Here is a 26,870-nt window from a genome sequence, read left to right as displayed (position 1 = left end):
CAACCCGCCACATCCCTCCCCGAAAACCGCCAAATCCCGCCAGACCAATTTGCTTACTGTTACTAGTACTCCCCCCCCCCCTCAAAAAAAATAAATACCGTAAATAAATAAATAAAAAAAACGCCAAATAAAATTAAGGCATCATACGTAGACTTTTTCATAGTCCGTAGAGTTTTTCAATATCCAGAACATTTTATTTTTTCTAGAATTGACATTAGTAAACCTAAAACAATATATATAGTATCAACATATTACACAGAAGTCCCTTATAATTTATAAACAATGCCATATACCTACTAATTACCCATATAAGAAACAAATATATATTACATGATACTGAATAAGTTATTACTGGCAATGATTAAAATGCTACTTTGATAAGAATTGTGCTGTGCGATAGGAGGGAGATATAAATTTATCTCTAGCCTGTACCTATAGCTATAACTATTTTCCTCTAGTTTTATAATTTAGGGAAATCCAGGTCTGCGTCCTTACGGTGTATGACGAGTGCAAAGGGCTATAACATACTGATGATGTCGGCCCAAATTTTTGGCAATAAATGCCGTTTCACGACTCCAGAGATGTTTAGGATGTCCGCATGTCATAAACATATATGGAATTTCACTTCCGGAAGGCCTAGTGCAGGTGGCCTTAATTGACAGGAGAATAAGCCCCTCCCCTCTTGACCTGACGTGACCAAGGGCAAGGAGAAGGAAAGGGAAGGGAGACGGAGAGGGAAGGGGGAGACAGGGGTAAGTGGGGGGAGGTCGCGGGCAGGGAGTGACCTGACTCAGGCTGTGAGGGCGGGCAAGGCTTATCATTAGTAGCTGGGTGCGAATATTCTTCTCGTTGCTCGCCATGCAGTCAACTACATGTGAGACCTCAAAGATCTCGAAGATCATTTTGATAGTAAGGATGATTTGAAATTTACTGGAGACAGACAAAAAGACGTCAAAAAATTGCCAAGCAGGAAAGAAATCCGCCAAAAAAAACCCCGCCAGCATCAAATTTTGCCCGCCAGCGAAGATAAAAAAACACGCCACATTTGGCGGGAAACCCGCCAACCTGGCAACCCCCCGCGGACACTCACTATGTGTGTCCGCGGTTGCCAGGATGTGGGTGCCCCCAAATCTCTCGTTGTCACACTCTTCCTGGTGTTTGTTGTGCTTACGGGAAGGAGCGTCGAAATAGAGGGGGGTGAATCGCCGATTCTTCTATCGGCCAGGGCCCGTACTTGTAAAGAAATTTATGTGAGACGTAAACTGAAACATATCCGAGTATTAACAATGACGAGACATAACCCCCCTCCTTACGTTTCACCCCCTCAACATAACCAGCTCGACATAAGCGAGTATTAGTACATCGTTGCCAACCCCTGAGCTGCACATATGAAAGGGATGCCAACTCAAAATAAAATGTTGGAATTTGGTATAATTTTGATGTTAAAAGCATATTGACGTATTGGAAATATGTATAAAATAAAAAAAATAGTATTTTCGGGTATTGTTGACGATGCATAGACCAACATCACATGGAATAATGATAAAATTAAAGACGTAGCCCCTCCAACATGTAAACAAACATTCCCGCGAGCTTCAAGCTAGCAGTCAGCCATGGACGCCAACAGCCAGCCACGACCTTTAGAGCCCCCCAGCAGCAGCTACACCAGGAGCAGCAGCAGGAGGGACCACAGCCTCACCCCCAGCCACAACAGCAGCAGCAGCAGCAGGAACAGCCGCCGCCCCAGCTACAGCCTCCTCGGCAGACACGTCACCGCAACGCCAACTGGACGTACGCTGAACTCTCTCCCTCGTACAGCTCTTTAGGGAGAAAGCAGCCATCATCAAAGGAAATTTTTCAGACAATGGCTGCTCTGCTGAGGCGAAGGGGTAGGCGTGGGGCAGCATTGTCACTCGCCTAGCGGCACTCCAGTGACTCCACCCTGGCTTTAGTAGGTGCACGAAGCAGTGCCAGAGACGCTGGCAAACTGTCATGCAAGAAGCAAAAACTAAAATAAGTGCCTTCCATAAGGCCAGGAATGGAACAGGTAAGATTTTTCTTGAAATAAAATGGCATTCATGAAGTGCAAGGAATGGTTAACAAGCAAAGTTACAGTCCTGTAAATTTCAATGCTTATTAAGTGCTTAAACCCTATTCACACATAGGCGATCTTGGGACGAAAGCGCGACGATCCTGGTTCGTTCTGGTATCGTTGGAAATTGGTGCACTTTGGCCTATCCCCCTGCGTGGAAATTTTTAACACGACGCTTGCACAAGTATTGCCCGAATGCTAGACGAAAGCTGAACAACCATAACGATACCTGCCCGACAGCTGTCCTGTATCCGAACGATCGACGACGATCAATCTTGAGATTTGAATTCAACATTTTTTTCAAAAACGACTCCTGCCCCGACTTGGGCCCGGCAACAAAGCGACAACAAAGAATGATACCCTATTGCTAAACGAGAGCTGCTCAGTTGCCGGACGAATGGAGAATGACTCCTGACAGGATATGTACCGCGCCCTTTTCCCGTACTTGCTAATCCCTCGGTCAGGGAACTGGGTGCGGCCTTGAAATGTGTGCTACTGTCCTGACCCCGGCCATCACACACACACACACACACACACACACACACACACACACACACACACACACCGCTCCGGTAGCTCAGTCGGTAGAGCGCTGCGCTGCAAGGTTTACAGCCAAACAGGCGGGGGTTCGAGCCCCGCTCAGGCCGGATTCTTTCCGTTGACTGTAGGCTATTCATTTGGGCAAGGCCACTCACGGTAGCTTAGTCCCAGCGACTCCACTTCCCCCTTCTGGCTGGGTAGCTCCAAGCGGGATGATGTAACCTACTTGTCATGTTAAGTAGTCAACATAACATAAGAAATGGTAAGTAGTAATAATAAAATGTTAAGTAGTCAACATAATATGCATATCTAACACAAACTGTTAATTCCTGTTCACACACAGAAATTAGCAGTTTGTATTAGATATGCATTTTATGTTGACTACTTACCATTTTATCATTACTACTTACCATTTTATGTTGACTGCTTACCATTTTATGTTGACTGCTTACCATTTTATCATTACTACTTACCATTTTATGTTGACTACTTACCATTTTATCATTACTACTTACCATTTTATGTTGACTACTTAACATTTTATCATTACTACTTACCATTTTATGTTGACTACTTAACATTTTATCATTACTACTTACCATTTTATGTTGACTACTTAACATTTTATCATTACTACTTACCATTTTATGTTGACTACTTAACATTTTATCATTACTAGTTACCATTTTATGTTGACTACTTAACATTTTATCATTACTAGTTACCATTTTATGTTGACTACTTAACATGACAAGTAGGTTACATCATCCCGCTCGGAGCTACCCAGCCAAAAGGGGAAGTGGAGTCGCTGGGACTAAGCTACCGTGAGTGGCCTTGCCCAAATGAATAGACTATAGGAGTGGTTACTGTCCCCCCTTGAGCAAGGGGGATGGGGTGTGTGGTGTGAGGTCCTAACAGAACCCAGAGATCGACGATAATGAGCACTTGCTCACGTCGGGAGGGTACCTGTTGGCGAAAGCGAGTCCAACTCGTGATCAGGCCTTGGTGAATTACACACCGTCGTGGCGCCGCAAGAACTCTCCATTAAAGCTAGCATCTCATGCATGTATGCAGCAACACGCACGTTTCAGCCATCTTTAGTGGCTGGAGGGGGCCCGGGCCCATATAAGAGTTAGTCATTATTATATGACAGCATGGGTTAAGTCCAGGGGCCCATGTACCTTGGGGGGCCCATGTGCCATTGGCACATAGGCCAGTCCGACCCTGCCTCTTGCAGTCTCCCTCTGTTCATATGTTCTTATGTACCTCCCCTACATGTTCGTGGCTGTGCATTGTGTTGGTGGTTGGAGTGTGGTAAACAAACATCGGGGCGTAACTGAGAGAAAGGTTAGAGTTAATATAAGCGTGTGACAGATAAAAAGGTTGAGAGTTGTACCATGAACCTTAAAAAAAACACTCCTTACAACCTGATTGATCTCCTTTTCGACCTTTGGAAATAGTTGATGTGAGAGGCGGAAAGCGTCTGATATTCTTAAACATTTCGTCCCCCAAGCACACATTTGACAAGGCTTTCCTAGGAGTTTTGGGCATTTCCAGGGGTAGTTTTATGACCCTGGTGGTAGTATGACCCTTCCTCTGTACCATGAACCTTAGAAACACTCAACAGAACCCGAGTGATCTTCTTTTTGGCCTTTGGAAATAGTTGACGTGAGAAGCGGTAGCGTCTGATATTCTTAAACATCTCGTCGCCCAAGACACACATATGAGAAGGCTTTCCTAGGAGTTGTGGGCATTTTCAGGGGTAGATTTATGAACCTGGTGGTTGTTTGACCCTTCTTCTGCACCATGAACCTCAAAAAAAGACATTATAACCGGACCGATTTTTTTGGCCTTTGGAAATAGTTGTTGGGAAAGAGAAGGTTAATGTATTTACTTTAACTGTGATGATGATGATGATGATGATGATGATATGGGAAATTGTAGTTCTTTAACACTTTTTATCTCAAAATAGATTTTTGTTACACTGGAAAATAGTGATTATTAAATTTTATCTTTCAGTTTTGTATTATGCTGCCATTTTTACGCCTTTCCTGCATTTTTTTTTTTATTCTTAACAAAAAAAAAGGGGGATAATGTTGGCAATTTTCTTGGCATTCTCTGGAATTCGAAATAGTATAGTACAGCCTACGTATGGGCCAAGTTTGATGCTTTTAGGTGAATCCGCACGATCAACTCCATGAGCTCCCCGACTACTAGGAGCCTCAACATACACTCTGACACCCCGAACACACTTAACACAACTATCATTTACCTTCCTCTGCCTTAGTACTTTATTAATTACTCTTTCTACTACAGATAGGATATTCCTGCGCTACCACCCACATACTGTAAACCCCGAGGCCCGTAGTTTGAAAAGTACACATGCGATGAAGGAGCAAGCCTGATGAATGGTTCAAAGGAGTGCCTAGATGTTGAATACAAAATGCCCAGTCGATGTTGTATACTGTATTGAATCTTTCTAAAAATAAATCTAAAATTCTCTTGTCTAATGTGTTCTAGAGACGTCGACGCCGTAGATCACCTCAGATGGAATACTTGAAGTCCACGCCCATGCTTTTGATGTTCCTTTCAATCCAGGCGTCCACTTTGGCCAAAAGTTGGGGGGAGAATTTGCCCTTCCAGTCACCAGCTTCTCCTGCGGAATAATAGAGGAGTGTTAGGTTATCTCTCTCTCTCTCTCTCTCTCTCTCTCTCTCTCTCTCTCACACACACACACACACACACACACACACACACACACACACACACACACCTTTCCTGAAGAATCCTCCCTCTTTCTTAATGAGCTCCGCATCCATCAGGTTTGACTTCTCCATGTCGATCGTCATTGGGTCCCTGGCTTTCATCTCCTTGAAGCTGGTGTGTCGAGCCACGCCCTCCAGCTGCTGGGGCGTGAGTTTGGTGCCGAGGAAGGCGTCGAGACGTTTGAGTTCCCCCATCACGTCTGCCTTCATGTCCTCGTAGAAAACGAAGTGCATGTTGGGGTGGTTCCGCTTCTCCCACGCCTCCTTCAGCATGAGGGCGTAGTTTCCGTACACCACTGGAGAGAGAGAGAGAGAGGGATAGGAGGGCGGGGTTAGGCAGGGATTTGAATTTAGTGTGGAAGGCGAAGGTTAAGACTGTATTATAAACTATATTATGTGAACTGCAGAAGAAGACATAATTAAGTAAATCCCAATGTAGGAGGCGGGTTATATATAGTATTTCCTCGTGAAACTGGCCGATGGGGTAGTGGCGGCTGCGGGGTCAGCCCCGCCTCGCACCTTGCCGCACACTCTCAACACCTCTCGCTTCTTCTCATATGTCAGCTATTTACTACCTTTGAATGAATTTAATTGAATAATTGGATAATCCAATAATGGCATAGTGTTAAGATTGTTTCGTTTTTAGGATAATAACAAAGATTTTGTATAAATACCACGACACTTGAAAACGTTGTATTCCAACGTTGTCACTGCTCAGTCTGAGCCAGGTTACTTCCCTCAAGGTCACGTACCAGGATGGAAGGCTAGCGGGTGTCCCAGCTCTCCCTCTCCCTGCATCTCCACGCCCTAGTCGTTGGCTACACAGCAGTGAGAAAGAACTTATTTACAATGTAAACAAGTACTTTTTAGACGAGAAAGCCAACTGAGGATTTATCATACCACCCGCAAGAGTGCAAGAACAGCGATAAAGCATAAAATGGAGAGAGAGAGAGAGAGAGAGAGAGAGAGAGAGAGAGAGAGAGAGAGAGAGAGTCGGGGGAGGAGGAGAAAATGAAGGGAGGGTAATGGTGGTACGGAAGGAGACCCACGCGGACCTACACCCCATCGGCCAGTATCACGTGGAAATACTATAATGCTTTGAATGAGATCTGGAAGGATGCGGAGGATGAGATTATCATGAACTAAGGGAAAGGATTGGAACTGCAAATTTACGGTGACTTAAGTAAATGCCAGTTAGACAAATACTGACCCCTTTATAGAGAGAAAGAAAACGGACGGTATCCATTGCCTCATAGCTTTGTGACATGACCAGATTGTATCAGGATTAAAGAATCAGAATTGACAATTAAAAAAGAGTTCTCTTACGGTCATCGGTTACGAAGTACTCGACAAAGTCCTCCCAGGTGCCCTTGAAGCCGTGCATGTTGATGAGCTTACTGTGGTGGTGATAGGAGACGACCATGTCCTTGGGGTTCCTGGCCACGTACACCACCTGGCAGAGAGAGAGAGAGGGGGAGGGGGGGGATGCTTGAGACAAGGAAAGTAACACTCATCTTTACTCTTACCGCAAGGACAAACTGCTCTTTTTTTTTTTCTTCTTCTTTTTATTACAACAAAGGAGGCAGCTCAAGGGCACAGAAAAAAAACAATAATAAAAAAAGCCCGCTATTCGCTGCTCCCATAAAAGAACCAGAAGAGGTGGCCAAAAGCAAGGTCAAATTCGGGAGGAGAGGTGTCCTAATACCCTCCTCTTGAAAGAGTTCAAGTCGTAGGCAGGAGGAAATACAGATGAAGGAAGATTGTTCCAGAGTTTACCAGTGTGAGGGATGAAAGAGTAAAGATGCTGGTTAACTCTTGCATAAGGGGTTTGGACAGTATAGGGATGAGCATGAGTAGAAAGTCGTGTGCAGCGGGGCCGTAGGAGGGGGGGAGGCATGCAGTTAGCAAGTTCAGAAGAGCAGTCAGCGTGGAAATATCGATAGAAGATAGAAAGAGAGGCAACATCGCGGCGGAATTTAAGAGGTAGAAGACTACCAGTAGGAGGAGGAGAGCTGATGAGACGAAGAGCCTTACGGCCGTATTCTCAGTGAATCTCTTCCCCCTTCACGCGAGGAAACAAGGCTTCGTGGACCAAACGGTATTCTCAGTGAAGAGGAGTGTCTTTGATGCAGCGCGCGAAGCGGCGAGCGGGAAAAAAATGAACTAATTTCCTCTCTTGACGAAGAGGAGGTGAAGGCCCGCTCTTCGCTAATATCTTCGCACATTTAATGCTTTATTACAACATTTTTCCATGTTGCTGTATTATTAATTGGGTATAAGAACAATTTAAGTTTTCTAGGCCTTATATAAAAAATAATACAATGCGAGAAACAATATTTTTCTGTTTATTCAAGACTTCACGGTTCCTATGATAATTTAAGCCAACACTGGAACACACCTCTCAACCAGCACGCCCCGCCCTTTAGTCTCAACTATTCACAACAATTATCTTTTTTGAGCGTTTGTAGGGCGGACACTTCGAACCATAAGCATGCATTAAGATTGCTGGGATGAATTTTAAAGTGACGGACTAACAGGCTTTCTCCGGGCGCTTGTTTCACAAGTCTGTATGAATATGTGGTGGTATTTGGTACTCCGTGCTGGGCTTACCACAGCCAATCTCCAAACTCGTGACGTCACCTGTGGGTGGAGCTTAGCAAAGCTCAGCAATATAGATGATACCATTTTCCACCCACTGATAGGAGCTCTAAAGCTAGTTAAAATATATTTACAAGGGAGAAATAACGAAGGGAAAAAGAGATGTCTCATGGAACAGGAGGAAAATAAAGAAAATAAAAGCAGTTTATTCTAACGAGGTCTCCTAAGCTCCGCCCACAGGTAACGGGATGATATGAAAGCGAAGCAAACATAGCCACGGGTACCAACCAATTAAATGCATCAATGTAAAATTTCTGCTATATATAATGTATGTCACTGTATCAAGCACTGTTTACATAAATATTAGTCACACTATATAATCCATTATATAAATGTACCTAAATTGCATTAAGGTTTCGGTTTTCAACGTTTGTTTGATTTGCAGTAGTACCAACACTACACGGAAAGATTGTTTCGAAGGTTAGGAACTGGGCATACCCTTCAACGGAAACACACTCTCTCAGAGACGCTTCGACGAAGAGGGAAGAGCTTCACTGAGAATATGGCCGTTAGCCTCCACTCTGTCCAGAAGAGCTGTGTGGGTGGAGCCCCCCACACGTGAGATGCATACTCCATACGAGGGCGGACAAGGCCCCTGTATATGGATAGCAACTGCGCGGGGGAGAAGAACTGGCGAAGACGATACAGAACGCCCAACCTCGAGGAAGCTGATATAGCGAGAGAGGAGATGTGAAGTTTCCAGTTGAGATTTTGAGTTGAGGATAGACCGAGGATGTTTAGTGTTGAAGAAGGTGACAGCTGAGTGTTGTCGAAGAATTGGGGATAGGTGATTGGAAGATTGTGTCGAGTTGATAGGTGGAGAAACTGAGTCTTTGAGGCACTGAAGGACACAAGGTTCCTTCTGCCCCAATTGGAAATGATAGCAAGGTCTGAGGTTAAGCGTTCTGCAGCCTCCAGTCTGGAGTCGTGTACTTCCTGTTTTGATGGTCTTCTATTGAAAGAAGTTGAATAATGCAGAGTGGAGTCGTCGGCGTATGAGTGGACAGGACAGTTTGTTATGGAAAGATCATTGATGAATAACAGGAAGAGAGTGGGTGACAGGACAGAGCCCTGTGGAACGCCACTGTTGATAGGTTTAGGGGAAGAGCAGTGACCGTCTACCACCGCAGAGATAGAACGGCCAGAAAGGAAACTGGAGATAAAGGAACAGAGAGAGGGATAGAATCCGAAAGAGGGCAGTTTAGAAAGCAAAGACTGGTGCCAGACTCTATCGAAGGCTTTCGATATGTCTAGCGCAACAGAGAAAGTTTCACCGAAACTGCTAAGAGAGGATGACCAAGAGTCAGTTAAGAGAGCAGTCAGTTTGGAGCTGGAGATAACTATCATTTTTTTTTATTTACACAAGAAATAACCGTCATTGGTAAACAAACACAGCAAACGGTAAAAAAGCGCAAAACAACTGAGGCGCTCTGCAGGAGAAGGGTAGTACTATACCCGCCATTTGGTCGAAAAACGACATTTTTATACCTGCCACTATAAACACTCGCCTGCGCCACAATGGGCTGGGCCGACCATCAGGCTCCACCGTTAAAAAAAAAAGCCTAACGGCGCAATAGGGCGCGACGTGAAAAAAAAGCTTGGTCTAAAAAACTCTAAATAATGGTGTAGGTAGCTCCCTCTTTCAGACACTTTCCTAAGGTCAAAAATATCTCTGAACGAAAATAGTTTTTTTTTTTTTTTTTTTTTTTCCTATATTGTCCCTGGCCCAAGAGGAAGGGTACTAAGCCCCGTACCAAGAGTCATGAAGGTCGAGCCGCGCAGGATCAAAGGACACAGGGTCTTCCGGAGAGCGCGTCAAATTTTTAATCAACTGGCGCATGACGTCATTAGGCGGAGGATTGGTGGGTTCAGCTACGATTTAGTAAGCCTCAGTAGCCAGCCGGAAGCGGTGGTGTATGGGTTGCTTGTTCTTGTCAAATCAAAATGCTTGCAATTGTTCAGTATCTGGCTGCAAGTCTGTGTTAAAAAAAAAAGAGGCAACTCTAACGTTTCATAAGTTTCCGAAAGATGAAGAACTTAGGCGTAAGTGGATTAATCTTTACAAGAGAATAGACATCATTAATCCAGCTACTGTAAGAATATGCAGCCGCCACTTCGAACGAGCAGCCTACGAGAGAAATCTCAAATATGAACTTCTGGGAATTCCTGTACCACACAGGCAAATCAAGTTCAAAGCTGGAGCATTACCAACACTGCACTTACCCGCCATTGAAGGTGAGTTTTGAACCACGTGTTACGTAGCCTTTACGTACTTAGGCTATTTAACGCTCTAGAGCAGCGGTTCCCAACCCGGGGTACATGTACCCCCCGTGGTACAGTTGCACTTTTCGAGGGGTACATTGGGTCCGAAAGAATAACTACTACTGTACAATACATGGTGTTGTAATTTGCATTCAAATTGCACAATGTCGTTTTTTTTTTTTTTTTTTTTTTTTTTTTTTTTTTTCAATTTCCTCATTCTAGTAAGCAAAACTTTTTTTTTTTTTTTTTTACATCTTACGCCTATGGCGCCGGTAGGCTTCCTTGAGGGGCATGGATGGTAGTCGGCCCCAGCCCGTATTGGCGCAGGCAGGTGTTTATAGTGGCGCCATCTTCTCTAGGCTCATGTTGCCTCCCGGAACTCGTTCTTGATTCACTTGGACAGTTTCCTCTTCGGGTTGATGGGTGGTCTTCAGAACAGCATGTGGGTAGTTTTAAGCCACTCGGCGGTGACTGAAAAATCCCAGGTGGTAGCGTGGGGATTCGAACTCGCGTCGTCCATCACGCGATGAATGTGGGCCCAGCACGCTACCACTCAGCCACCGCCTACCCTAAATTATATCATCAGTCTACACATTCAGATTTCATTATAAACTAATATCAAAATATTGCAATTTCATCGTTTTTTTTCCCTAATTTTTTAGGGGTACATGGGAACCTATAAAAATGCCCAAGGGATACAGAGGAACAAAATGGTTGGGAACTACTGCTCTAGAGAAAGCACCTTAGTCTGTGTGTCTAGGTCAGGGGTGTCCAAACTTTTTTTCACAGAGGGCCACATACAGAAAATATACGAAGGGTCGGGCCACTCAGTATATTTATGGATGGACATAGATTTTAGAGTTTAGAGTTTTACAGGAACTACCACGTGTAGGTCAACTGGCCTCTTGCAGATTTCTTATTTTCTTATGTATGTATTTTTTTTATAAAGAAATGTAAGAGTCATTAAGTAGATATAGACAAGTGTACCTTTAAAGGAATCTATTTTCTATAATGTCATTTAATTTTTGTATATAGGATAAACTATTGAATCCTATTGTAAGAAGATCGAGTAGCATCATGCTTGTTACAAAGGATTTGAATGTAAGCTTATTGTTTTCATTGTACTTATTATTATTACACAGCTAGATGTAAGCCATAACAAAGGGAAGGGCAGTCATTATTCTTAGATTTAATGTTTAAGCTCTTCCATTGAGGCCAAAAAAGCTATATATATATATATATATATATATATATATATATATATATATATATATATATATATATATATATATATATATATATATATATATAATATTAAATTCACTACAAAAACCTAGAAAATACGATATTTGTCAATCACAGACAAAGACAATGAAAGCCTGCTTCGATTCTATTTGAGTTCCAGCTCAACGTATATACTTTCGATTTTATTTGCGTAGCCGTTCGACGTGAATACTTTCGTTTTCTATTTCATCTCTCCTCGCTCCACATGCTGACGTCATTTTCTGCGCGCCGGTTGACCCATTGTCCTTAGATCCTGGGTTAACCCACTGTCCTTTGATCCTTGAGCCGCGTATCTTCCCTTCGACAATGTAGGCACGGCCTCAGACCTTGTCTTCAATCCTTACCACAAGTCGCTCGGGAAGGTAAACTAGGATATAATGCACATACACACACTGCAGCCTACTGTTCACCTACCAGATGTAATGCACGCATACACTTACACGCACACAGTGCTATTCATTGAGGTATAATACCTCCATGGTGTAATTACAGCCATAATGTAGTCCGTTTCATTCCGTCTGTCCACTCGCGAACGTAGATGTGGCACCTGCGCATTGTGAGTTTGTGATTGCGTGATCAACTTTATTTTCAGTGATACATTTGAATGTTTGTGTATACAAAAAATCCTCAAACCATCGTATATGAACCGCAAACAGAAGATTTGCATCGATAATATACCATACAAGGACACGAAGAAACAACTTGTATATCAAACAGTATAGTCTGATCATACTCGAACGATCTATAGCCTTTCAGATACTCATATTTCATCTCATTCAGGTATATAAAGTGACATACGACTCTGCAAGTGTCTATACATAAGGAATTTTGATGTTGCATGTATAAATAACATGGGTAGCCTAATATTCGAAATAGCCTAGCATCGCATTCAACAGTTATTATTTACTATTTCATGTTTTTTTTCCCCATTATTAATCGTTATTTACATGCAGTAAATCATTAAGATACCCTTATATGCACTTGCAGGGCCAGATGTCTTAAATGAAATGAACAAGAATTTGAAAAACCATAGATCAGGGGTTCCCAACCTGGGGTACATGTACCCCCAGTGGCACATTTGCACTTTTCAGGGGGTACATTGGGTCCGAACAGTGAACTCACTGGTCCGAGATAATAACCACTACTGTACAATACATTGTGTTGTAATCTGCATTCAGATTGCACTATGTACAAGATACAAATACAAGATGGCGCCACTATAAACACTCGCCTGCGCCAGAACGGGCTGGGCCGACCATCAGGCCCCACCGGGAAGAAGCCTTGGACCGACCATCAGGATCCACCGGGAAGAAGCCTATCAGCGCAATAGGCCAAGACGTAAAAAAATAAAATAAAAAATAAATAAATAAATTTCCTGATTTTAGTAAGCAAAACTGTTATTTAAATTATATCATCAGTCTACACATAAATATTTAATTATAAAATAACATCAAAATATTACAATTTCATCGTTTATTTATCCTAAATTTTTAGGGGTACACGGGAACTTATAAAAATGACCAAGGGGTACAGAGGAACAAAAAGGTTGGAAACCCCTGCCATAGATCGTTCGAGAATGTGAGCTACGGACGGTTCCCGCCTGGCTGGTTCCTCTGTGCTTTGAAGGCGCGTGCTGTTGTTGTAAACAAGAGAAACATATTCGCTGCAACTATAATGTATGACTTTCCAATTAGGGAAAATATTTTCTCAGGTTGTTTTAACTCAACCACAACTATTTGCCACGCCAAATTTGGAAAATAAACATGATTTTCCTTAAAGATAAAAGGAAAGATGCGGGGTAGACCTTGCCTTCCTTTCGTCTCTCCCGCAGACCTTCGTTCCAAAAATACTAGTGACTATAGGTACGCAGGTCGTTGCTAAACCTTCATGACTCTTGGTACGGGCCTAAGTCTTCACGCACCTGCCCAGCCAAAGGGAGACTAGTCGTGCCACATGACGTCAGAGTGTCTTTCCAATTAGCGCGCTAGATTCACGGCGTCTCACGTCTTCACGCTCCTCTATCATCAGCAGTTCCTCCCACGGATTACAAGTATGTTGAATTCGTTTTTGTGGGTCGGTTTTACGTGAATTTTCACCCTCATGTCAGATTATTCTAGCAGTGATGGTGATGTCGTGTATGCCCCTGCAACCCCTCCTTTCCCTGGACCCTCACAAGGTCGGAAAAGGGCTGCTAGACCTGATTACTATCGAAGGAGTACGGCGAAGGCTGAGTAAAACTGCGGGGAGACCTACATCAGCCCTGCCAGCTGACGAAAACTTCGACGAGTGAGGCGAATTGGGTCTTACACTGAGCTCGACTTGCCATCTGGTGGCTCTTTTGGAACCTCTGCCAGTTTCATACCTATGGACTACTGGTGTCCAGCGAGGTATAAGTGGTATTGTTATGTATCAAACTAGCAACATCAGAGTTGTAATGGTCAATATTATGTTGACAACAAAAATATGAGTGTTGTACATTATTCATGTCGCTATAATGAACACTGATGGAAAAATAAGAGCACGCAACGATATATCCTACAACATGGGTAAATATTTCCTTCATGTAAGAATTGAAAAGTTAGACAAGTCAAACAATGGTGTCTTACTTTCAATTTTTTACTAGTGGTGGGAGGTGTTGAAAAATTTTCCACACCACATTTCCCCCAGGTGGTACGCCCCTGCCTCACACACGATGCATTCCTTTATCTTTCTAATCAAGAGCACAGGAGGTTGTTTACACTGCAGCAAAACATATCTTACGCTCCCGGCAGGAAGTTTAAACCTTTTTCATATTCCTAATTTAATCATAATACATACATCTTTAACATTTTATAATACTACATTCACTAAACTGAACTTAAAAAAAAAAAAAAAAACATGTAGCATGTGACGATTGTTTCTGTGGAAAAATTATATATTTAAATTTCCTTTTTCTTGTTTTACTCCGTTTCTTAAATACTACTACAAAGTCTATTGTCTCTATCGTCAGGGGCGCCGCTAGGGATTTTGGGCCCCATGAAAAGAATCTTTGCAGGGCCCGAGATCCCAAACCTGGCGTACGCGTACTGTTCCTGTTCTAGGCCCCTCTCATTCATGGGCCCCTAGAATCCTTCTCCTCTTTCCCCCCCTTATCGGCGTCTCTGTCTATCGTAGCTGTGAGAAAAAATGTGATTTTTAAATACTAACGAAAAACTTGTAAGAAAAAAATTTAAAAAGTCCGCATGCCTAATCTTTTGTAGTCCCAAGACAGCCACCAGATGGCAGGTCGAGCTCACTGCAAGACCCTATTGCGAGAGTAAAAGAGTCAAATGTCTCAAGGGAGTGGCGTAATCGCATCACTGCGGTCTACATTACAGTACCGAGTTTTACAATCTTATTCATAATAGATTTTGATTGGAAAAGTACAATCTTTGGAGACTATGATTGATAATTCTTAAATAAATGATTAGGACTTCTTAATGCACTGCAGTGAATATTTTAGTTACTCAGTTTTTTTTTTTTTTTTTTTTTTTTTTTTTTTTTAGTATAACAAAGGTTGTTCTTAGTTCAAGAGCAAACCACTCCCAAATTTTTTTCAATCTTTGACTGCGTTTTCTGCCAAATATCATTTTTGGCGGTTATCAGTACCCTTCCGCCGCGGAGCGCCTCAACTGTTCTGAATGAAAAAAAGTGATTGTAGCCTATTTGTCTCATTATTAACTACAGTGTATACTGTTTACTCATCCCCGGTTTTATAGCTAGGCGTTCCCAGGATATTTAAGGGTAAGATCTTGACCGTTCGGGCACTCGCCTTCTAAATCAACCTCAACTTTTTTTACCGTAAGGCTGCCTACGGGCATTCGTATTCTCAGTCGACCTCAACTTATATCGCAAGGCTGTTTTCCACGTACCTTGCAAGTGTCTAGCATCGAGGGCGTGAGGTTTTTGGCGTAAGATCTTGACGGTTCCATTATCCGGCGGGCGTTATCGGGAGGCCGTGGCCGAGTGGTCAGCGTGCGGGCGTGGATCTTGGTTCAAGACCCACCGAAACACGCTGATTTTTCAAACCATCGCCGAGTGGCAGAAGATTACCCACATGCTGCCTAGACCATCAGTTTGGGGAGGCAGTGGCTGAGTGGTTCGCGTGCCGGCGCCGCGTCCAGGAGGACGCCGGTTCGAGTCCTGCCCGCCGCATCTGGGATTTTTGAGTCACCGCCGAGTGGCCTACTACCCATGCCGTCCTGAAGGTCACCTGTTAACCCGGACTCTAGATTTTCTCTCTAAAGAGAGGCTCAAAGATGAGCTCCGGGGTGGCAGCATGAGCCAAGGAAGATGGCGCCACTATAAACACTTGCCTACACCATAACGGGCTAGGACCGACTATTAGGCCCCACCAAGAAAGCCTACCGGCGCTGTAGGCCGAAAAACGTTAAAAAAAAATGTCAACCCTAACTTAAGCGACTTCGTCCAAGTGGAGCACCGGGAGGCAGCATGGACCAAGCTAGAGTCGTATATCACGGCAGCCACTATAAATAAAACTGGCCTGCGCCACTAACGGAATGGGGCTGTCGAAGAAGCCCCTCAAGAAGGCCTACCAGCCTACAGGACGCACCCAAAAGAAAAAAAATCGTGTGCATCGTCAACCTCAACTTCTGTCATAGGATTGGTTTCGTTCCATTATCGGGCATTCGTGTCCACAGTCAGCCTGAACTTTTTATCGCAAGGCTGACTTCCACGTATACCTTGGTGTGAAATCTTGACCGTTCCATTATCGTGCATTCGTCTTCTCAATCAAACTTAACTTTTATTGTAAGGCTGTTTTCCACTTACCTTGCAAGTGTCCAACAGCGAGGGCGTAACGAGCGAGAGGGGGAGGTGGGTCTTGATGACGCGAGGGTCGGGCACACACTCGGCCATCTGCAGAGTCATGCCGTCCTTGGGGTCCCTGCCCGGACACATCAATTTGAAGCCCTCGAAGAAAAGATTCTCGCTCATTTCTTCGTCTAGTTTTGTCTCTTGGAATAACATGTCCATCCTGGTAAGGGAAGGGGTACCGAGCGTTAATTATATTTATCAAGGATGGTGCTTCGAAGGGTTTCAGAGGCTGTTACATTGTTTTTCAGGAGTAACTTTTAAGCATTGCGTCGGACATTCAAGGATGATCGGAAAATATGGCCAAACATGTTTCAGACTTTGTCCCATGGTCGTCGGTATGATTAATTATCTAGATTTTTTTTTAGGTACTGCCTATACCGCGGTAGCCTTTCTTGAGGGGCCTCTTGGACGACCCCAAACTGTTAGTGACGCAGGGGAATTTTATTTATAGTGGCTGCCGTAATGTATGTGACTTGCTTGGCCCGTGCAACATGTGGATGATTAAAGCACCTTGACACTTTGGCTGTTTGTTACAAGAAGTTATTAACGAAAAACAATATGACACGGTCTTTGAAACCCAAAGATGATTATGGGGTTATGTGGTTACAGGTGGAGGAATCTAGTTTTTTAAGGGTTTCAAGACCACATGGCTCCTCTTGTGTCATCCCGAAGCACGTTCACTATATACCGTCTGATCCACGTACGGTGAGAACACGTCAGGGAAGTAGCTCCTCCCCATAGGTGGCAGAGGAAGGGCATGGCTGCTCTGCATGGTGCTGATGATTGGTGGACAGTTGATGCGATGGAGGTTGGGCAAAATCTGGCTTCAGGTATGGTCAGGTAGGAAGGAGGATAGCGGGCTGGGCTTCTTTTCAGATGCATTCTCATCCTTAGGCTAAATAGAGTACAGTAACGATATAAAGCATCGCTTCTGGGGGGGTGTAGTTCCTCATAAGAGGGTCGCCTGATACTCACTCCAAGAAAGGGGATCGGGCGAGGACGTGGAGACCGGCAAGGGGATTGGTGAGGTCCGGGTTGTGCTTCATGGTCCAGATGATCTCTTGCATCCAGGTGGTGCCGCACTTCGGGTACGTATCCACCACCACATCGCTGGGGCGGAACTGACGGGGGAACGAGGCCGGATTATCGACGGAAGGAAGTGTTATGGTATAGGGAATTATAGGCTTAAGACAGAGAGAGGAACGACTATTGTAGATCTACAAATGGACAGATAAGTAGATAGATAAGTAGATAGAGAGAATCACAAAGGGCTGAAAGCACACTGACAAACGTTCATTTCCTCCACAGCATCCAGGAAGCAGCTTATCGTAGGGTGTTAGCACAGGCAATGGGAGAGGCCAAGTGTAGGGGGAGGCTGGCAGGAAGGAGAAATGTAGTCAGAGAAAACAATGAATCAGGAATGAGAGAGGAATCGGAAGGATTGGAAAGCTCACGATGAGCTCAAGTAGAGACGAAGAATGAGACCAACTTCAGGCGTAAAACGAGAACAGTGAAACAGACGAAAGAAGGGGAGATGGGAAGTGCGGTTAGGGTTAGAACACACACACACACACACACACACACAGACACGGTACCTCAAACTTGAAGTACTTGTCGGCGAAGCGCAGATATGGTTTCGGGAAGAGCCAGCGTCCGGGAGTGAGGCGAACCAGCCCGTCGGTGTAGCCGTGGAAGTCCTTCATCTGCTTCGCCAGCTCCTCCCCCTCCAGCACCTCCACCTCGTGACCACTAGCGAGCTTCATGGTTCAGGGTCTGTGGGAGCGAGGCCAAAAGAATATCTATCATCATCATCAGCAGCCTGTATCAGTCCACTAAGATGTCTGGGTCGATATTCTCATACGCTTCCGCCCAAAAAGATCAATCGGGTACTCATGAGTGTTTTTTAGGTTCATGGCACAGAAGGGTCAAACTACCACCAGGGTCATGAAACTACCTCTGGAAATGATCAAAACTCCTACGAAAGCCTTGTCAAATATGTGAGCTTGGGCGACGAATGGTTTGAACCCTGCCTCCTCTCAAGCCTTTTGTCCTGTGCCTCCAGTCTCCGCTCAAAAAGTAGTGTCTCGCTATTGTAAAGGTTCAGTAACGAATAGTAGCCCGGCGAATCACCCCGGATACATATTTCTGAAGTGTAAGAATGATTTGCACTTCCCTGAGACGCTCAGCCTTGGGTGACGTGCGGCATGTATCTCACAAACTAACCACTAAACCGCTTCTAATAATTAGCTGTGCCTTTCCCGGCACATATACGCAGTAGACAACCGATATCTATCCAGTGCAACCTTACTAACCGGCGGACTTTTTTGTTTTTTGTTTTTTTCTTGTTTTGTCCTTGAGCTGTATACTACTACAGCTCAGGAATATGCACCCTCGATACTCTCGCCTGAGTGGCACCGGGGTGGCCCTTATCACCTCCGTAATCAACCATCGCCACCACTCTGCTGCCACTTACTGAGGGTCGTTGGGCGAGACCTCTAATCATGGGAGGGAGACAGGCAGTACTTCATCCTGCCCTGTGTCATTGTAGGGGGAGGAGAACGTTTTATCAGACTATGTTTGGAGGGCAACATAGTACTTCACACTGCTGGCTTATGTCATTGTGGTTGGGGAGCACTTTTTTCAGATCTTTATTCACCATAGACTGGTTGCACTTATCATGACCCTTCTAGATCAGTGTGGCAGGCAAGCCTGTTCATCACGTCAAGGCGGGAGAACTGTACCCTTCCCTCAGGGCCTCCCTACCTCTTCCGCAACGACCCGCGTCCACAGGTTATGCAGACTGTCGATTCGCTAAGTACAATCGCTCTCTCCGTGAAGGCTGGGGAGACTGATAAATTTCCTTGTTGATCAGTGGAAGGGTTGATGCCCCTGTAATACTGATGCCCCTGTCACCCTTTGTCCCGGGAGTAGGGGCTTCACATTTGCCTGAGGCTCAAAGGGCAATGACCAGTGAAAGGGTGGTGTGAGCTGAGGCAACGCGTAGCTAAGAATACGCTCCTAATCTTAATTAACGTTGTATACACTAACGTTTTACTGCCGTTTGCGTTGTTTTAAGATCAACTAAATTTGCAATTAAGAAAAGTCGCAATAAGTGGCGTTAAAGATTCGCATCCATTATTCAGCGTTAAAAGTTACATTCACTATTGAGGGAACAGTATTCTCAGACGCTTTCGGCTCTCGCAACAAATATTCCCAAAACCCAAAAAGGAGATGAGTCGAGTTTCATTGGTGTTTTTCACATTCATGGTCCTGAAGCTTTGTTAGGCTGTCATTAGGCTCATGCAACTACTCATGGAAATAGTAACACAACCTCTACGAGAAAGCCTTACTAACTGTGGGTGTGTAAGCCCCGAAATGTATAAGAATACAGGCCATGGTGTGCTTAGCATGTGTCAGACGAGCACGAGGGAGCCTCTAAATCCATACATATCAAAATTAACAGTCTGAGATCTTACCACTGATGAGGAACCAACCTGCACACGCGACGCGGCCAGCGAGAAGACTGAACCATTGTTGCCACTCACTACTATCTATATCAGACCCTATGACATACCGTTTTTCGCAAATATCTTTCAAACGAAGACTCGGATCAGCATGGGACTTTGGCACAGTTTGTTTCACACACTCCGCTAACTTTTGACGATATTGTGCAATGCCAGATGCGGTTAATTATGGCGTTTACTCTTCACTATGATGGCAAAATCTGCGTGAGCCACTTACACATTCGAACAAGTGAGGCGTGATGTATTTGTGACGTGTATCCACCACCCACCTCCACCCCTGGCTTCCCCTACTCCCATCCATCCATCCCTCCTTCTCCCCCCCCACTCTCTCTCTCTCTCTCTCTCTCTCTCTCTCTCTCTCTCTCTCTCTCTCTCTCTCTCTCTCTCTCTCTCTCTCTCTCTCAAACACTAGTGCTGTACACGAGATATGAATCCATGCACACGTGTGACTTGAATTAATGGCAGATAAATATAAATTATATCCCGTCTGCATCAGCATCAACAGTGATGACGAGGATGACCTGTTTGTCGATGGTGATGAATGTTGAAGTAACATAGCCTATGTGGTCAGTTATTTACATTATTAATCCACCCATCATATATACTCGCTATCTATTTTTGTTTGCTATGACTTTTTAACATATCTACATGAACACATATCGTATGGCAATCTTTTCCTAACATCAGAATAAATTATTCATATATTTCTCCAATTTCGTTTCACGTTTTTACTCTGCAATGAATTCCCGCTTCAATTCCACCGTTATTCCTTTCCGTCCCTTATGCGATTTCCTATAAATGATCACGCGTCAGCTACGTGCTTCATCCCATCATACGCTCAACGTAACCTGTGGGAAGGAGGGTCATTTACTCATATAACTTTCGATGGTTGTATAATTGCCAAACAAACCTCATACAGCACTTAAGCAACATCCAGTTAGGCTGGAACAGGAATCAGGGTCGTGTGCATAAAACACCAGACCATACTTAGCATATACTTGCCAGTTATCCGCCATTGTAGACAAGTCATATGTGTGCAACGCTTCACATCGCATGTACACCGAGAGAGGGGGGGGGGAGGGGGGAGGTATGGGGAGAAAGAGGGCGGGGGGAGAGAGTGCGGCGGAGAAGGAGGAGGGAGGGAAAGGGAGGGATGGGAATAGGGGAAGCCAGGGGCGGAGGTGGGTGGTGGATACACGTCACAAATACGTCGCGCCTCACTTGTTCGAATGTGTAAGTGGCTCACGCAGGTTTTGCCATCACAGTCAAGAGTAAACGCCATAATTAACCGCATCTGGCATTGCACAATAGCGTCAAAAATTAGCGGAGTGTGTGAAACAATCTGTGCCAAAGTCCCATGCTGATCCGAGTCTTCGTTTAAAAAATATTTGCGAAAAACGTTATGTCATAGGGTCTGATATGGATAGTAGATATGGAAAAGCCTAGATAGGTTGCCTAAAAACATCAAGATTCCGTAAAAAAAACCTAGATTATTATTTATTATTAATAGTATGGTTATATAGTAGTAAATAAAAAATACGTAATTCACAACTGTAGCTGGTTATAGGATTCTCTCTCTCTCTCTCTCTCTCTCTCTCTCTCTCTCTCTCTCTCTCTCTCTCTCTCTCTCTCTCTCTCTCTCTCTCTCTCTCCAAACACACACACACACACACACACACACTGCTTTTATCCACAAAACAGATATAGATACGGAGACGGGACCACACGAGCGTAAGCCCAGGCCCTGTAAAACTACAACTATAGTCTGTTCAGAGCAAGAAGGCGGTTCAGGGTGGAGCTGGTATCGTCGTTTACCTCTACCCATGCTGCCAAATCAGCCTTCGTACATGCGTCTCTCTCTTATTTTCCATCCATGTGCTATTTGAAAGCGATATTTTATATATTCTGTATATAGTAAAGGAAGCTACATAGTACAATGAGTGTCGATGTTTAGGATTATAACAAGGATTTGTATAAATTCTATGACATGTGGCAGCGATTTTTTCCCATGTTGCCACGTTGTGGTGTTGGCAGTGGTGGTGGTGGTGGTGGTCGGTGTGTCCCCCTAGGTCCCTCCCCCGGGTAGAGAGGGAGAGAGAGAGAGAGATAAACAGGTGGGTTGTGGGTGGGTAGGCCGGGAGAGAGTGCTAAGCTGATAATTGGCGGTCGAACTGGCAGCGCTGAACTCATGGGAATTCTGGAATCTGCCACACCTTGAACCGCCTTCATGCTCCGAACAGACTATAGGTAAATACAACTCTAGTCTGTTCAGAGCATGAAGGCAGTTCAAGGTGTGGCACATTCTGGAATTCCCATGAGTGCGGCCCTGCCAGTTCGACCGCCAGTTATCAGATTAGCACTTCTCCCTACCTACCCACCCACAACCCACCTGTTTATCTCTCTTTCTCTCCCTCTCGACACGGGGGAGGGACCTAGGGGGACACTACGACCACCACCACCGCCACCACTACCATCACCACCACCATCACCACCACCATCACCACAACGTGGCAACTTAGGAAAAAATGACTGCCACATGTCATAGAATTTATACAAATTGTTGTTATAATCCTAAACATCGACACTCATTGTACTATGTAGCTTCCTTTACTATATACAGAATATATAAAATATCACTTTCAAATAGCACATGGATGGGAAATAAGAGAGAGACGCATTTACGAAGGTTGATTTGGCAGAATGGCTAGAGGTAAACGACGATACCAGCTCCACCCTGGTTCGCCTTCATGCTTTGAACAGACTATAGGTAAATACACACACACACACACACACACACACACACACACACACAATCATCATCATCTTAGAGAGACAATTTGAGTTACGAGTGTGTGTGTGTGTTTGTGTGTGCGTGTGTACTTCTTCCTTATTACTCCTCCTTTAGCTAAAGGAGCTATAATTAACCTTTTCTTTCCTCTGACCCTAAAGTTAATCCTCAGGTAGCCTAATTATCAGCTTAAATCCTAGCCTTTTTTGTCTCCATTGAGCCAATCAGCAGCCCTGGGGCTGTCAGAATCGTACAAGCCCCACCCTTATTAAAGGGGGAGATTCTCGCCAAAAAGTGTACAGCAGGGATATACTGATATCCGTTCATGCGCTCACTCTGTTCGTCACTGTATATTTAAAAATACTGCTTCCGCTTCGAATAGAAAAAATTGTGTAAATAATTAGCTTAACAAAAAAAAACTAGATTTATGGACTTTTAATAAAAAAACACCCAGAAACCTAAATCACGGCCAAAAAACCTAGATCTAGGTGAAAAAACCTAAGAGTTGCAACACTGGACTGAAGGCGAAGGCAAGGAATAGGGTATATTTTTTTACCTCCCATCCGTGATCCGCCAGAGCGCTCTCTCTTACCCATATGCCTGGATGAACTAACACTATTTCTCATTTTGTCACTCGTCAAGGACAACACGCGTTAATATAGTCACAATTACGAGATCTACAGTTCATTAGGAACATTTCCCTAGCTGCTAAGCGTCACTGCATGCGACGGAGTTTCTTAAAACTTCCTTTTTCTCTAGAGAATATTGACGAATTGCATCGTTTCACTTTCTTGTATCTAACGATGACGATGATGTTTTCATATACCGAAAGGCCTACAGTTATGCTTTAAAATGGTCTGTGGTGCAGTAGTAACACAAAAGTAACCTCGTGAACTCTATATCCACCCCCACCTGGCAGGGTTACCCATAGGAAGCTCAGGAAATGGTCATAGCCGTGCAGCCATCAAGAAAGTGACCGTATTCCTGCCCCGCCGAGGCTTGCGCGGACCGCTCGATTCTTGTCAAGAACAGGGGGGGAGTCTTGAAAATCTGACGCAAGAATTTCGCAAGATTTAGGGAAATTCTTGCTCGCGCTAGGGTAATTCTTGATCGCCATTTGACGGCTGTAGGAGGCTCTCGTTGTCACACTCCTCCTTGTGGAGGGAGTGTCGAAAGAGAAGGGGGTGGATCACCGATTCTCTTATCGGCCAGAGGCTTACCCAGGGCTACACTTACTTAGGTTCTTTCACACTACAAGCAGAGCAGGGCAGAGCAGAGCGGAGCGGAGCGGAGCGGCGGGGTTAGGTGTTCACATATAAGCAGAGCAGGGCGGCCTGCACAAGAATCATTAGCAGGCAACAGCCCGATAAACTCCTCGGTGTTTATCTGGAAGGATGATGAAAATGTAACGATTTACAAAGGAACATGGAATTTCGTTGTTAAAGCCAAGTCCAATGGCTGTGTGGGTCACTGATGATTGGGTACAGGATCAGAATATCACCAAATTAGCTTTTCTAAACATACGGCTATTATATATCGTTATATTGTACCTCAACTATGCACAATCTGCTCAGTTTTTTGTAATTTTGGCTTCAGCAGTTAAAATTCACCTATGTAGATAGCTTCTTGGCAATGTTGATTGAAGGGTGGAACCGTGGAGGACCGCTAGCTGTGAGCAGCTCTGTCTTAAGCCTATAATGCCCTATACCATAACACTTCCTTCCGTCGATAATCCGGCCTCGTTCCCCCGTCAGTTCCGCCCCAGCGATGTGGTGGTGGATACGTACCCGAAGTGCGGCACCACCTGGATGCAAGAGATCATCTGGACCATGAAGCACAACCCGGACCTCACCAATCCCCTTGCCGGTCTCCACGTCCTCGCCCGATCCCCTTTCTTGGAGTGAGTATCTGGCGACCCTCTTATGAGAAACTACACAGCCCCAAAAGCGATGCTTTATATCGTTACTGTACTCTATTTAGCCTAAGGATGAGAATGCATCTGAGAAGAAGCCCAGCCCGCTATCCTCCTTCCTACCTGACCGTACCTGAAGCCAGATTTTGCCCAACCTCCATCGCATCAACTGTCCACCAATCATCAGCACCATGCAGAGCAGCCATGCCCTTCTTCTGCCATCTATGGGGAGGAGCTACTTCCCTGACGTGTTCTCACCGTACGTGGACCAGACGGTATACAGTGAACTAAAAACTAAAAAATATATATAAACTTTAGCAAAGTTTGCGATATAATATCAGTCATACAAATATTCTGATACTTTTCAATATATGTCCTTCTGTAATAACAAATAGAACACTATTTACTCATGAAATATACGAAGGAAAAGCCGAAGATGTCCTGCACTGTACCCCGCGGAGTCAACACTTTTCCCACCCCATCCGCAACCCCACGGGGTAGCGTAAAGCAACCCCAACCACATGGGGACGCTTTACACTACGGTTTATGGCCACGGGTAAGGGATGGGGATGGGATGGGAATGGAGAAGTCTAACACTATGGCGGTCAGTCCCATACACTTTACAATAAGTGCTATGGCCGGACCATCCCACTGTCCGAATCATCACCGCCCTCCCCTCTGTCACGTGCCACTTGACCTTCAGTTCACACCACGGCGGGCGGCTCACCGTGAATTGCAAGATTCATTTCACAGTGACTCAGACAATCCGACAACCAAAACTTGTATTGTAGTAGTAGTAGTAGTAGTAGTAGCAACAACAACAACAACAACAACAACAACAACAACAATAATAATAATAATGATAATAATAATAATAATAATAATAATAATAATAATAATAATAATAATAATAATTGCTATAAAATAAGTTACCAAACAGTAGATAAACATTTTGGACCAGATCATATTAAATTGGGCGCTTCAAGACGTAGACGTAGATTGAGGTGTTTAAATGGATAAAGGGGATTAACAAGGGCGGTTTAAATGAAGTGATTATATTAAAAACTAATGTGAGAACACGTTGTGACGGGTAAAAGTTCGATAAATTCAAATACAGGGACGAAATAAGCAGGAAATGCCTCACGAACAGGGTGGTGGGGGAGTGGAGCAAACTGAGAAGGAATGTACTTGAGGTAAAACATAAGGAAAGGTTAGATGCATTTATAGATGATTTGATACTAAATACCCGCCAGTTCACGGGTGACTAAAGCTACGGTTACACTAGTCAACGAAATGGTTGGATTCCAACGATTCGCTTGAATTTCGTCCAAGGTTGGAGGATTTCGTTTGGAATCCAAGCGTAGGGTTGGAGGAAAGATACCTCGCCCAGTAGCGTTGTACTCCTTCCCTTGGATCTCATCCTAGGGAAGAAAACTGAAGATCTATGTTATACAGTATTCATATTTATGACATATTTGAAAAGAAAGTATACAGCTTATTCAGTCATAAGAGATGAAGCATTTATTAGTATATAAATATCTTGAAATAGGAATAATATATTATAGAATGTATATAGTGGCAATAAGCAGACATTCGTCTGACTATCGTTGCGGTGTAAACGTTTCCTCTCCCTACGCGCCATAACTTCAACTGTTCTCGCCGTGACCAAATTTCCCGAGCGTGCCGCTCTGCTTGCGGAGTGAACACCTGAGCGTCTGTACATTCAAAACTATCTAAAAATTAATGCCGCTGCTAACCGCTCTGCTCTGCTCTGCCCTGCTCTGCGTGTAGTGTGAACGAACCCTAATGGGCCACACAGCTCTCCAGGGAGTAGCTTTCCCAGACACACACCGCTCCGATAGCTCGTCGGTTAAAACGCTGCGCTGCCAGGCTTCACGGCGTGGCAGACAGAGGTTCGAGCCCCGATCAGGCCGGGGTTTTCCCCGCTGACTAGGAGTGGTTACTGTCCCCCCTTGAGCAAGGGCGATGGGGTGTGTGGTGTGTGAGGTCCTGGCAGTACCCAGAGATTATGAGCTTTGCTCTAATCGGGAGGATACTTGCTGGTGATTACGAGTCCAACTCGTGCAACTCGTGATCAGGCCGTGGTGAAATACACACACACACACACACACACACACTCTGTCTTGACCTCACGGAGTCAAGACGTGTCACTTGGCGCTCTCCGCAATAA

General features: G+C 44.5%; 1 protein-coding gene across 9 annotated transcripts in view; it reads right to left on the bottom strand.

The window, feature by feature from the left end:
* Positions 1 to 5,083: 5,083 nt before the first annotated feature.
* The window catches only part of LOC127008618 (sulfotransferase 1B1-like), an 80,182-nt gene continuing 58,395 nt past the window's right edge, over positions 5,084 to 26,870 (bottom strand). For 4 of the 9 annotated variants that reach the window (XM_050880845.1, XM_050880844.1, XM_050880846.1 and 1 more), the window contains exons 2-7: positions 18,051 to 18,228; positions 17,431 to 17,576; positions 16,411 to 16,615; positions 6,724 to 6,850; positions 5,406 to 5,693; positions 5,084 to 5,288 (exon numbers count right to left, since the gene is read on the bottom strand). In XM_050880845.1, the coding sequence (XP_050736802.1) occupies positions 5,176 to 5,288; positions 5,406 to 5,693; positions 6,724 to 6,850; positions 16,411 to 16,615; positions 17,431 to 17,576; positions 18,051 to 18,218 (1,047 nt within the window). In that variant the 5' untranslated portion in view covers positions 18,219 to 18,228 and the 3' untranslated portion in view covers positions 5,084 to 5,175. Of the gene's footprint in view, positions 5,289 to 5,405; positions 5,694 to 6,723; positions 6,851 to 16,410; positions 16,616 to 17,430; positions 17,577 to 18,050; positions 18,229 to 18,409; positions 18,434 to 19,931; positions 20,038 to 26,870 lie in introns of those variants that run through there. The other 5 variants (XM_050880840.1, XM_050880843.1, XM_050880839.1 and 2 more) reach the window with 5 other exon arrangements.

The sequence above is a fragment of the Eriocheir sinensis genome, chromosome 38, assembly GCF_024679095.1.
Source record: "Eriocheir sinensis breed Jianghai 21 chromosome 38, ASM2467909v1, whole genome shotgun sequence".
Taxonomy (NCBI): domain Eukaryota; kingdom Metazoa; phylum Arthropoda; class Malacostraca; order Decapoda; family Varunidae; genus Eriocheir; species Eriocheir sinensis.
This window is presented reverse-complemented; position numbering and strand designations above follow the sequence as displayed.